The following is a 14,225-nucleotide window of genomic DNA, read 5'->3' as shown; positions in this document are numbered from 1 at the left end:
GTTGGAGAGTGTCTAATGTTTGCCTTTATTTAAAAAAAGGGCTGCAAGAAGGAGTCTGAGTATGAATATTGACCGGTATGTCTGACATCAGTAGTGTGTACGTTGGAGCAATTCTAAGAGACAGAATTTACGTGCATCTAGAGACACAAGATTAGGAATAGTCAGCATGTCCTTGTGCATGGGAAATCGTGTCTCTCAAACTTGATTGGGATTTTTAGGACATAAAGGACAGATGAGGGCAGTGCAGTAGAAGTTGTCTATGTGGACTTTAGTAAAGCCTTTGACAAGGTTCCACATGATGGACTGATTAGTAAAGTTAGATCACATGGCATTAAGGGAGAGCCTGCCAGTTGGACAGAACATTGGCTTGATGGTAGGAGACAGAAGGTGGTGGTGCAGGGTTGTTTTTCAGACTCGAGGCCTGTGACCAGAGGTATTCTGCTGGGACTGGTGCTGGGTCCACTCTTGTTTGTTATTTATAAAAACGGTTTGGATGAGAATATAGGCGGCATGGTTAATAAGTTTGTGGTAACACCAAAATTAATGACCGTGAAGAAGGTTATCTAAGATTACAAAGGGCCATTGATCAATTGGGCAAATGAGCAAAGGTGTGGCAGATGGAGTTTAATTTAGATAAATATGAGGTGTTGCATTTTGGTAGGACGAACAAGGGCAGAACTTAGCTAATGGTAGGGCCACGGTAAGTGTTGTAGAACAGAGAGACCTGGAGTTTAGGTACATAGTTCATTGAAAGTTGCATCATAGGGAGATAGGGTGGTAAAGAAGGTGTTTAGTGGACTTGCCTTCATTGCTCAGACCTTTGAATATAGGAGTTGGGACACCATACAGGACACTGGTGAGGGCACATTTGGAGCACTGTGTACAGTTCTGGTCGCTCCATTATAGGAAAGATATTATTGAATTGGTGAGGATTCCAAAGATGTTACTGGTACTGGAGAGTTTGAGTTATAAGAAGAGGCTGGGACATATTTTACTGGAGATTAGGTGGTTGAGGGGTGACCTTATAGAGGTTTATAAAATCATGAGGGGTATAGATAAGGTGAATAGCAAAGTTTTTTTCCCTAAGATTGGGGAGTTCAAAACTAGAAGGTATAATTTTAAAGTGACAGGAGAAAGATTTAAAAGGGATCTGAGGGGCATCTTTCTCACACAGGGTGGTTCATATATGGAATGATCTGCCAGAGAAATGTAGGTACAACATTTCTGCTGCACTCTCCCTTTCTCCCTGTATCTTCAGTTTTCTCTTTTACAGCGACTATTAATTGTATTTTAATAATATACTGAAGCTTTCTTTTTGAGATGGAGTCCCACTGATATTCAAATATCTGATTTTTCCACAGTTGTTAGATTCCTTGTGGAACTGATGTAGAAGTAAAACTCAAAGCTGGTTCATTTCTTAAAAAGTAAATAGACAAGGTCTTTCCCCTGGGGTGGGGCAGTCCAATTATGGAAGGCATAGGTTAAGGTGAGAGGGGAAAGGTTTAGAAGGGGCCTAAGGGGCAACCTTTTCACACAGAGGATGGAATGAGCTGCCAGAGGAAGCTGTGGAGGCTGATACATTTAAAAGGCATCTGGATGGGTATGTGAATAGGAATGGTTTAGAGCAATATGGGCCAATTGCTGGCAAATGTGACTAGATTAATTTAGGATATTTGGTTAGCATGGACGAGTTCGACGAGTTTCTGTGCTGTATATCTCTAATGATTCTAAAATTCTAAGTAGATGAGTTTAAAAAAAACAATAACGCTTCTGCCATGTTGTGCAATATGTCTGAATTTCATGTGATTCTTTTATAGTAACACAGCAAAGATTGCAAACTCAGAAACAGAAATAGAAAATCTTGCCAAAACAGATCATGTACTATTGTCACGATGAACCATGTCATCCGTTATCCAATTTACTCCCTATTTATGATATGATTAAAAGATACAATGTTTCTTGTGACTACATAACACTGAACCAGTCCCTTTGCAGATTGCACAAAAAACTAGTCTCTTCCAAACCTAAACCTTTACCCTACTTAGAAGGACAAGGGAAACCGATATATGGAATCCCACCACTTGCAAGTTCCCTGCCAAGCCACACACCATTCTGACTTGGAAATGTATCGCCATTTTGACACAGTCTCACTATATCAAAATCCTAGTTTACCTTCCTCACAGCACTGTGGGTGAACTTACACAACTAGGAGTGCAGTAGTTCAGGAAGGGGCTTATTACCATCTTATTGAGGACAATTAAGGATGGGCAATAAATGCTGGCCTTGCCAGTGACACCCACATGCCATGAATTAATAAAAAGAAGTTCACTGCCAGGTGTGCAAAAATATTTCAAGGATATGGGCAGTTTTGAAAGACATAAGAACGATGGTCATAAAATCACAAATAAACCCCATTTAAATAAATAAATATATACACAATGTAACTTTTATAATATTTTGATGATGCTGCAATGATAGTAGTGATCACTTGCAATATTCCAGTTGATGTCTTGGACCCTGATTCAAAAACAGTTGTCCATTTGGGGTATGACAGTGGCTCTGTGGTTAGCACTGAGTGGGGTGAGTCTGGGTGGGATGTTCTTCAGAGAGTCAGTGTGGAATTGTTGGGTCAAATAGCCTTATTCTACATTGTAGTGATTCTACAATAAAATGATGACGGTAGTCTCTCTCTCTCTCTTTTCCAGTTCCCGACTCTGTTGGCGCTAGCTGAAGCTGAAGAATGGGTGGTTGGAAGGCTTCTTCATGCAGTGCTAGCATTTTATGAAAGAAACCAGACAGCAGTCAGCTCAACACTCTTTGACTATCTTCTTGAACACTTGGATAGCCTTCAGACTCCTAGTAAGCAGCACACGATGTCAAGCTAAGGTCTTGGCTTTTACCCACAATGTTGTTAGAGAAACATCTTTCATCGTCTTATGACCAGGTTAAAATCCCAAGACAGAGATGAATGGAATGAACTGAGTTTGGAAGAAGTAAAAAATGAATTCCATTTTGAAAGTTTGGTCTGACCTCACAATTCTCAGACTAGTTTTGTATCATACTAAAAAATCAAGTGCTGCATTTTGAAAGTGGTTAAAATTGAATGGTTACAATCATAATCTTAGGGTAGACTTCTTTTACCTTGCTTATGTGTGATCTGTTCCCAGGCTGCTCCTCCCACATCTCACAAACTGGATGTCAATGGATGGCTGCCAATCATCAATGAAGAGGTGCAACAATATGACTGGGGTTGTCACTGTATATGCATCAAAATGGATGGTGAATGTTATGACACTCTGCAAGCCCCTTTTAACAATGGTACAGCAGCAATGATGCTGACAGTCTGAGTTGCATGGCAGTTACCTGGTAATGAGTATGAGTATTCAGTGTGAGTCTCCACTGCAGAACTCAAAACTTTTGGTGGAAGCTGTTTGTGCTGCAGTGGAAGCAGAGACACTGCAACATCATTGGATCCACTTTAGTGACAACCATTGGTGGGAAGGATAGGATCAAAGCTCTGCACAACACCCTGTTTCAAGCTGATGCTGATCTCCATGTTCCTTAATGTTCCTGACAGCCTGAAATATCAGGTCATTTTTTTGAATGCTTAAGAGTCACAAATGGACTAAAGGTCAGCCAGCCACACCTTGCACATCCTTGTGGAAAATTTTAGGTGGACCAAATTAGGTAGGAGGCTTATGGAAAAGCCGTCAGAGGAATTTCTAGCCCCATATTCCCAGCTATAAACTGCTGATGGGCAATGTGAAACTCTGCCCGTGGAGACGCTGTCTGTAAGCTGTCCCTTAAATAATGTGCACAGTCAGTAATTGTAGTTCTGAGTGTGAAATGAAGTGATAGTGTGTCCTGCTGTCTCTGGATGTGTCCTGGAAGAGAAGAGGAAGTATGCCAGTCTATGTGGTCCAATATGTTTAGCTGATGTTGCTGCCATGGTTCAAGAATTAGTAGAATGTACAGACTGTGGCCTTGAATGTGAAGCTTGTTGTTCTGTGTGTGTGAGTGTCCAGTGAAGCATCCTGAATGTCTGTGATCCATTTGAATTATTAGGTGAATGGTGTGGTGAATTGAGGTTAGTTCAATAACGATAGATGTGATAGAGCATTTGAAGATCTAATCACAGACCTTGCCCACTTGTTTGAAATCATTAAACTTTTTCCTGCACTACATCCATGTTTTGGCTGCACCTTGATCTCTGAATCCATCTCTTATGAGGTCATTGAGCTTATTGCAGCACTTCCTCCAAGCATTGACGTCAGGAGCTGCCTTCTCTGACTGTCATTTGAGCGTGTGCCTAGAAGGTTTCTTGGTGCCCTGTGGATACAGGACACCTTTCCTAATTTTCATTTTGAGCACAGTTTATGTGTTGTGTCATTCTTCTATGTATGCCTGTTCAGATTCAATTCTTGCGTGACCGCCAGTAGTATTTGCTTTAGTCCCTAAGCATCTCATTTTCTTTAAGAACTGTAGGCTACATTTAAGCAATAAGCCTAGCTTTAAGAAGCACTGGATGTTAAAAAGATAGACTGCTACTAATATTAGAAGAATTAAAATCTCTACTGTGTGGAAACAGGCCCTTCAGTCTAACAGGTCCACACTGACTCTCTGAGGAGAACCCCACCCAAACCCATTCCCCTACATAACCTCCTGTATCTAACCTACACATCCCTGAACACTATTGGCAATTTAGCATGGCCAATTCATCTAACCTGCACATCTTTGGATTGTAGAGGAAACTGGAGCACCCAGAGGAAATCCACACAGACACGGGGAAAATGTGCAAACTCTACACAGACAGTTGCCCAAGGCTGGAATCAAACCCAGGTCTCTGGTGCTGTGAGGCAGCAGTGCTAACCACCGAGCCATCGTGCCACCCATAAATATATACAGTGAATGAACAGCTAGTAAATAGAATTCAATCCTGAGAAGTGTGTGGTGATGCATTTTGGAAGGACCAACAAGGCAATGGAGTAGTGTTGAGCGGTAGGAGCCTAGGAAGTACAGCAGTTCAGAGTGCAAGACCGTAGTTCCTTGAAAATAACAAGCTTGGTGGTTAAGAAGGCATTTGGGATACTTTCAGCTTGTGAATATGTTTCTTCGTGCTTATTTCATCTCCAGCTGGAGATTGGTCTGAATGGACATATGTCAAGGATGAAAGTGGGGGAAGGGGGATACACTGACAAGCTGAGAACAATTTCAGGCTGGGCACAGCGTGCGAACAATGTCAGGTTGGGACAGTGTTAAGGTATAGATTTTGTCAGGCCAAGGATGGGCTTTCCCAGTTACGTTTTAGAGTATTTAGGAGTCAGTGAGGAGACAGGATTATGCAGAGGTAAGAGAGAATTTTGCATATTTTGTGTTTATGTTTATTTGTTATTTATATTTCTGCTTCCCAGCATTTACTTCACTTAGTTTAACGTATAACTTTCTGTTGGTGTGGTAAGAGTGAGAAGTTTTATCTACTCCAGTGTGTGTTCTTCTGTTTGAAAAAATGTACTTTGTCTCAAATTTACATGCTGTTCTATTTTGATGCAAGTTAGAATATTTGGGGAGGAATATATTACAGTATTTTTATACTTATTTTAGTTTCAAAGAATGTTTGTTTGTTTTTAAGCTAGTGCAACAATATTAAAACCATCTTCTGCATTTATTAATAAAATGTAAATTGTCTTCAGTATGCTTTGTCATCATTCTTCAGTGTATAGTTTGGTTTGAATAATATTGTTCTTAGAATCGTAGAAAAGAAATAGCACAAAAGTCACAGCACAAAAAGAGACCATTCAGTGTGTAATGTTTATGCTGGTTGTCTGCAAGGGCAAGGAGAAAGTGAGGACTGCAGATGCTGGAGATTCAAAGTAGCAAGTATGTGTTGCTGGAAAAGCACAGCAGGTCAAGCAGCATCCGAGGAGCAGAAGAATCGACGTTTCGGGCAGGAGTCCTTCATCAGAGCCCCTCTCTTCTCTGCAAGGGCAGTTCTACTGCCTGACTTCCCTGATGCATTCCCCATAGCTCTGCGAATTGTCTCCATAGATTATTGTTCAGTTCTCTTTTGAAAGCCTCAATTGAATTTTCCTTCACTGTAATCTCAAGCAGCGATTCCAGATCCTAACCACCTGCTGCATACAAATCATTTTTCCACATGTCACTATTGCTTGACAGAATGGGAGCTGAAAAGGCAGCTGTACTATCACTCTATACTACTTGTGGAGAAATATACTTCAGTTGGAAGCAGCACCGAAAAGGTTCATAAGGCCCATTCGTGGGAGAAAAGTTGACCAGGTTAGACCTATATCTTTTGGATTTTAAAAGATTAAATGGTGATCTGATTGAAGTATAATAGATTTTGAGCCTTGACAATGTAGATGCTCAGAGGATTTTTCACCTTATGGGAAATCTAGGGGCTACTGTTTAAGGAATCTCCTATTTGTGATGAAGATGAGGCATTTCTCCTCACTGAGGGTCATTAGTGTTTGGAATTATCTTCCACAATGAGCATTGGATATTAGGTCATTTAATATATTCAAGGCTGAGACTGCAGAGGGATGGAACCTGATCACTCATCACTTATTTGGTTGGTAAATAAATCATAATGTACAGAGGGAGGAAGGACAAATTACTAAGGATGTGTTTCAGGAAGGGTGTGGGAACAGAAATTAAAATACATTTTTAAATCCAATTGACACACTGTAGAAATTTATGGGTATACCACGCTTTTGGAGAAGTGGTGGAAAACCCAATGTCACTTCTCCCCAGGAGGCAAAAAGTAAATACCAGGTAATCAGGAACATATCTAGACAGTTTCAGGTCCCTGATTTGATTAAGACTGATGTTATGTAGAAATCCATCACCCACCACCATTCCAAACTCCCTATCTCTGGGGCTGCATTCCTGTTCCCAGGGATTAATCGAGCCACCTCTCCCTGAATTCCTCTTGTGTGGGAGGATGGGACTTGAGAATTATTAAACACCACCCTGTCTTCCCTTTCAAAGAGGAGCTCAATAATATTTTATTTCATCTCTAGACTCATAACAAAGATCAGATAATTATAATCCTGATTTCTTTGCCCCTGGTATTGTAGAATTATACAGAAGAGGAGAGTATTCTGCTCACAGTGCTTGTACCAGAAACTGTTAGATCAGTTTTATCACGGATCCCAATAGCTCTCCATACTTGTATAACTTGGATTGTACATTTTTCTTTGTCCATCATTCCGATCCTTCTGTTTGGGTCATTCATCAGGAAGCCCAAGAAGGAACTTGTTGAACCCATGCATTGGTCTCTAGTGGTAGTGACGCTGTAACACATATTGGGTGAGTGCAGGAGGATTTTCGATAACTAGCTGCCTGCTACTAACCTGACAAATAAGGTGACTAGCTGTTCAAATCAGGAAACTGGCTTTTGAACCAGCTACTACCTGATGCAATTGTAATTCTAACCTATAACAGTGCAAGCAGCCTGCTTGTTCTGGGCTTAATGTTATAAAATCTGTAAATTAATCAAAACAGTTTTCAGGTAGAGATGAACAGAGTGGCATCTATAACTCATTCGTATTGGTCTGCAAGCTAATTAACGGACTAGTGGCTGTGAAAAGACATAGAACCATTTGGGAATGGGAGTTTGTGGATCACCCTCAACCCTGATATTCAGTGGCCTGCTGCCTTCCAATGTTCAATCTCTGCAAATTGGCTCTGTCCATGGGTGCCATACACATGTCCACTCAATTTGGGAGCTGGCTGATTTCCAACCCAGCAGCCATGTGGCACCCATTTGGCACTGCAGCTTCAAAAGTGGCATTTTAAAAAGGCCTGAATCGGAAGATAATTTCAAACAAAAGTCAAATTCAACACCACAACCTATAACTAACTTTAATAACAAGTTTGACTTTGAAAAACATTTTTGACCAAGTCACTGTGGAATGTTCTCTGAGATCCTGGAGTTAGATGAGAATGGAATTATATAGCTCATTAGATTATTGTGAATTGTAATCTTGCGAGGTACTTTAATATGTGTTTCTTTAATGGTGAAGCTAGCTATTTTTTGACCCTTGCTCATTAAGCCAAAGAGAGAAGGTTTTAATAATGTAATCTGCTTAACTCCCCCAGTCCATTTGATCAACATTCATGTATTGGACCTGCCATTTGCCACTTGCAGCTTCATCTTTATAATCCTTTGCTTTTCCCTTCTCTATCATAGTTTGTTTATTAGAGTAGCCCAACTAAATGCTGTCATATATGCTCATTAAAGAGAGATTGGAGGATAGCATACTCCATTGTCACCAAACATGTTCTGTAGGTTATGGTGGTTAATAGTTGGAAGAAAATACCACAGCTGATTTGGTGATTGGAAAGAACATGTGTGTAAGAGATAAAGGATAAAGAAATGACACATTTTTTAAAATTCATATTGCGTTCATTATATTTTAAATTATCTTACATTAATTTGTCCCCCATTTTCAATACTAAGACATTCCTTCTCAACACCACCAAATTCTAGCCAAGACAGCAGAAGTTTTCTAATCAACCTACTGGTAGTTTTTATTATACACCTCTAGAGCAGGTGGGACTTTGAACCTGGACAAACGTGCCAATTTTTAAGTTTTCTTCCTGAACAATCTGTTCAGAGATGTTATTGCATACCTCTGGAGCAGGTGGGACTTGAACCCAGGCCTCTTGATGCAGAGTTAATGACACAACCAGAGTACATTTGAATTCTCTGTTAAAATGATTGATCTTGGTTATTTCCAAATTAACCTGTCCATAGATGTTAGTACGTATTATAAGAAGGGTGCAATCACATTGATGGGGTTGTACTACAGGCATCCCAGGAGCCTGCGGAAGATAGATGTACAGAAATGCGGACATATTATGCAAAAATGTAAAAAATGTTGTTCTGGTCGGTGATTTTAACTTCATCTATTTTAACTGGGACTCCTTTAATGCCGAGGGCTTGGACAGAGGGAAAATTATGTGTGTCCAGGAGGATTTCTTGAAGCAATATGTAAAGAATCCAATTAGGGAAGGGGCCATACTAGAGCTGGTATTGAGGAATGATGATTCTATCACCAGTGATGGCCAGGTGATCGAAGTTTCAATGGGGGGGGGGGGAAATGACCATAAACCCCTAAGTTTTACCTTACTTATTGATACAAGTAGTCCTTACTAAATTAGGAATGGGCCAACGACAACAATATTAGGCAGGAACCCGGGAATGTAAATTGGAGGAGGCTGTTTGAAAGTAAATCCGCATCTGTCATGTAGGAATCTCTTAAAGATCAGTTGATTAGAGTTCAGGACCAGAATGTTCTTGTGGAAGTGAAGGATAAAGCTAGCAAGATTCGGTAATTATGGATGTCATGAGAAATTGTCAGCTTAGTCACAAAGGTAAAGGAGGCATATGCAATGTTCAGGAAACTGAAGGCAGGCAGAGACCTTGAAGAAAGTAAAGAACTTAAACATGGAGTTAGGAGGGCTAAAAGGGGCCAAGAATTGTCCTTGGCAAACAGGATTAAGGAAGTACCCAAGGCATTTTATAAATATATAAGGAGCAATTGGGTAGCTAGGGAAAGGATAGGTTCACTGAAGGACAAAGGAAAAAATATATATATGGAGCTGGAGGAAGTGGGTGCATAGATATTCATAAAGGAGAAGGACATGATGGATGATGAGTCCGGAAAGAGGTATGTTAATATCCTAGGACATGTAAATATATATATAAAAAAGGTGTTGGTGTTTTATAAATCATTAAGGTAGACAAGACCCCAGGACCTGATGGGATCTATCCCAGAATGCTGAGGGAGGTGAAGTAGGAAATTCCTGGAACCTTGTATAAAATCTTTGGCTACCCTCCAGTCCTCTGGGACCTCTCCTGTGACTAATGTTATGCCTTTTGTTTACGCAGAGCAACCAAGATAATCCAGGAAATTACAGGCTGGGGATTCTGACATCAGTGCTCAGGAAATTATTGAAGAAGATTCTTAGGGGCAGGATTTACTCACATTTAGAAAAAGTATGGACATATTAGCGAAACGCAACATGGTTTTATGCTGGCTCAGTCGTGTCTCACAAACTTGACTAAGTTTTTGGGAAAGTGACAATGATGATTGATGGGGGTAGGGTACAAGATGGACATCATGGACTATATGGAGGCTGATATGGAAGGTGAAGTCTCATGGGATCTGTGGTGAGCTGGTAAGGTGCAAACAGCACTGGCTTGATCTTAGAAGGTAGAGATTAGCGGTGAAAGGGTGTTCCTCTGACTGGAGACCTGTGACCAATGGTGTTCTGCAAGCTGGAACACTTGTTTGTATAAATGCTTTTCTGGAGAATGTAGGTGGTCTGATTAATAAGTTTACAGGAGATAGAAAGATTGCCTTCCTGAGTCCTGTACTCAGTACTTTGACCAATAAAGGAAAGAATACCAAGTGCCTTCTTCACTATCCTATCTACCTATGATTCTACTTTCAATGAGCTAGGAACCTGCACTCCAAGGTCTCTTTGTTCAGCAATACTCCCTAGGACCTTACCATTAAGTATATAAGTCCTACTAAGATTTGCTTTCCCAAAATGAAACGCCTTGCATTTATCTAAATTAAACTCCATCTGCCAGTCCTCAGCCCACTGGCCCAGTATTTCTCATTTCTGAAAGCTTCCCATTTTCCAGCCATAACCTTCTTTGCTGTCCACTACACCTCCAATTTTGGTGTCATCTGCAAACCCTACTAACTATACCTCTTATGCTCATGTCTAAATCATTTATATAAATGACGAAAAGTAGAGGACCCAGCACCGATCCTTGTGGCACTCCTCTGGTCACCGGCCTCCAGTCTGAAAAACAACTCTCCATCACCACCCTCTGTCTTCTACCTTTGAGCCAGTTCTGTATCCAAATGGGTAGTTCTCCCTGTATTCCATGAGATCTAACCTTGTTAACCGGTCTCCCATGGGGAACCTTATCGAATGTCTTACTGAAGTCCATATAGATCACGTCTACCATTCTGCCCTCATCAATCCTCTTTGTTACTTATTCAAGGAACTCAATCAAGTTTGTGAGACATGATTTCCCATGCACAAAGTCATGTTGACCATCCCTAATCAGTCTTTGCCTTTCCAAATACATGTACACCCTGTCCCTCAGGATTCCCTCCAACAACTTGCCCACCACTGAGGTCAGGCTCACCGGGCTATAATTCCCTGGCTTTTCCTTACACCTTTCTTAAACAGTGGTGCCACATTAGCCAACCTCCAGTCTTCTGGCACCTCGCCTGTGACTATTAATGATACAAATATCTCAGTAAGAGGCCCGGCAATCACTTTTCTAGCTTCCCACCGAGTTCTAGGTTACACCTGATCAGGTCCTGGGGATTTATCCACTTTTATGCATTTCAAGACATCCAGCATTTCCTCCTCTGTAATCTGGACATTTTTCAAGATGTCACCATCTATTTCCCTACAGTCTATATCTTCCACATCCTTTTCCACAGCAAACACTGATGCAAAATACTGGTTTAGTATCCTCCACCTCCTGCACTCCCCACAAAGGCCACCTTGCTGATCTTTGAGGGGCCCTATTCTATCTCTAGTTATCCTTTTGTCTTTAATGTATTTGTAAAAAGCCTTTGGATTCTCCTTAACCCTATTTGCCAAAGCTATCTCATGTCCCCTTTTGGTCCTCCTGATTTCCCTCTTAAGTATACTCCTACTGCCTTTATATTCTTCGAAGGATTCATTCGATCTATCCTGTCTATACCTGACATATGCTTCCTTCTTTTTCTCAATCAAACCATCAATTTCTTTAATCAACCAGCATTCCCTATACCTACCAGCCTTTCCTTTAACCCTAACAGAAATAGACTGTCTCTGCACTCTCGTTATCTCATTTCTGAAAGCTTCCCATTTTCCAGCCATCCCTTTACCTGTGAACAACTGCACCCGAACGGCTTTCAAAAGTTCTTGCCTAATACCGTCAAAATTAGCCTTTCTCCAATTTAGAACTTCAACTTTTAGATCTGGTCCATACCATTCCATCACTATTTTAAAACCAATAGAATTCTGGTCACCTGCCCTGCCTTATTTCCCAAGAGTAGGTCAAGTTTTGCACCTTCTCTAGCAGGTACATTCACATACTGAATCAGAATATTGTCTTGTACACACTTAACAAACTCCTCTCCATCTAAACCCTTAACACTATGGCAGTCCCAGTCTATGTTTGCAAAGTTAAAATCCCCTACCATAACTACCCTGTTATTTTTACAGATAGCTGAGATCTCCTTAGAAGTTCTTTACTCAATTTCCCACTGACTATTAGGGGGTCTATAATACAATACCAATAAGGTGATCATCCCTTTCTTATTTCTCAGTTCCACTCAAATAACTTCCCTGGGAATATCCTCCCTAAGTACAGCTGTAATGCTATCTCTTATCAAAAATGCCACTCCCCTCCCCTCTTGCCTCCATTTCTGTTCTTCCTGTAGCATTTGTATCCTGGAGCATTAAGTTGCCAGTCCTGTCCATCCCTGAACCACTTTTCTGTAATTGCTATGATATCCCAGTCCCATGTTCCTAGCCATACCTTGAGTTCATCTAACCTTCCTGTTAGGCCTCTTGCATTGAAATAAATGCAGTTTAATTTATCAGTCCTACCTTTTTTCTCTGCTTTGTCCCTGCCTGCCCTGAGTTTTCCTTTGACAGGATTCTTTATTCAACTGTACCAGTCTCAGATTGATCTCTCCCTGGGTCTCAAACCACCCCGCCCCCCACCCACGGGTCCCCCCACCATACTAGCAAATCTCCCTGTCAGTATATTAGTCCCCTTCCAGTTCAGGTACAATCCATCCATCTTGTACAGGTCACTTCTACGCCAGAAGAGATTCCAATCATCCAAAATTGTGAATTCTTTTCCCATACACCAGCTCCTCAGCTATGTATTCATCTGCTCTATGCTCTTTTTCCTTATCTCACTAGCTTATAGCACTGGGAGTAATCCAGATATTATTACTTTTGAGGGGCCCCTTTTTAAATTCCTGCCTAACTCTCTGTAATCTCCCTTCAGAATGTCATGCTTTTCCCTTCCTATCTCATTGGTTCCAATGTGTACAATGACCTCCTGCTGGCCCCTCTCCCGCTTGAGAACATTCTGCACCTTCTGTGAGACATCCTTGATCCTGACATCAGAGAGGCAACACACCATTCTGATTTTTCGCTGCTGGCCGCAGAAACATCTGTCTGTGCCTTGGACTACAGAGTCCCTGAACCCAATTGATCTCTTGGAACCCGACCCACCCCTCATTGCAATAGAGACAGTCTCGATACCAGAAACTTGGCTGTTCGTGCTACATTGCCCTGAGAATCCATCACCCCATACATTTTCCAAAACAGCATACTTGTTTAAAATGTGGATAGCCACAGAAGATTGCTGTAGTACCTATTTATCTCTCTTATCTTTCCTGGAGTTAACCCATCTCTATACAAGTATCTATGACTTTTCTCCCTTTTTATAACTGCCATCCATTACACCCCTTTGCTCTTGTAAATTCCTCATTGCTTTAACTGTCACTCCAACTGATCCACTTGACCTGATAGGATTTGCAACCAACAGCATTTATTGCAGATATCATCCTCGGTAACACGTAAACCCTCCCTAATCTCCCACATCCGACAAGAAGAGCATATCACTCTACTAGGGGCCATTTTTGCTTCCAATCTGCAGAACCAGAAAATAGCAACATCTTATTGCTCAACAAAACACTGTTCTGGGCTAACTTAATACTTATGGCTTATATTTTTAAGTTTAATCAAGAGGCATATCTCAATAAAACATATAATCCAGAAAGAACCCACTCTACTCACCAGTGCAGACTTACTGCAAGGTCACACTTAAAACTGTCCACTTATCTGTTTCTGTGCTGTGACCTCTCCCAAACAGGTTCCTCCAGGTTGTGAATGTCACTGTTTGTTGATTTTCCCAGACACACTCCGATGTCCCAGTGATACATGAATTCAACAGCAAAAGCAGTAACTGCACAGATTCGCTGCCATGTCAGTTAGCAGTGTGGGTTTCTTTCTCTCTCTCTGATTTGAACATGTATAAAGAATATTTAGGAGCTCAGGTAGTGCAGTGGTAGTGTCTCTACCTCTGACCTGGAAGTCTGAATCCCTGTTACACTCTTATTACAAATAATTTAAATTTGAAGACCCTCATTCCTGGAACCATT

General features: G+C 41.0%; 1 protein-coding gene across 3 annotated transcripts in view; it reads left to right on the top strand.

The window, feature by feature from the left end:
- LOC122557230 (tumor necrosis factor ligand superfamily member 10) overlaps nucleotides 1-14,225 on the top strand; it is a 100,867-nt gene that overhangs the window by 47,408 nt on the left and 39,234 nt on the right. For 2 of the 3 annotated variants that reach the window (XM_043704684.2, XM_087992049.1), the window contains one exon: nucleotides 2,706-5,690. The exons of the other annotated variant lie outside the window; for it this stretch is intronic. In XM_043704684.2, the coding sequence (XP_043560619.2) occupies nucleotides 2,706-2,885 (180 nt within the window). In that variant the 3' untranslated portion in view covers nucleotides 2,886-5,690. Of the gene's footprint in view, nucleotides 1-2,705; nucleotides 5,691-14,225 lie in introns of those variants that run through there. 3 annotated transcript variants of the gene reach the window in all.

The sequence above is a fragment of the Chiloscyllium plagiosum genome, unplaced genomic scaffold, assembly GCF_037043375.1.
Source record: "Chiloscyllium plagiosum isolate Xiang-an unplaced genomic scaffold, Cpla_swu_hap1 HiC_scaffold_11, whole genome shotgun sequence".
Lineage (NCBI taxonomy): Eukaryota > Metazoa > Chordata > Chondrichthyes > Orectolobiformes > Hemiscylliidae > Chiloscyllium > Chiloscyllium plagiosum.
Note: the sequence above shows the minus strand (reverse complement) of the source record. Positions and strands in the feature narration are given on the sequence as shown.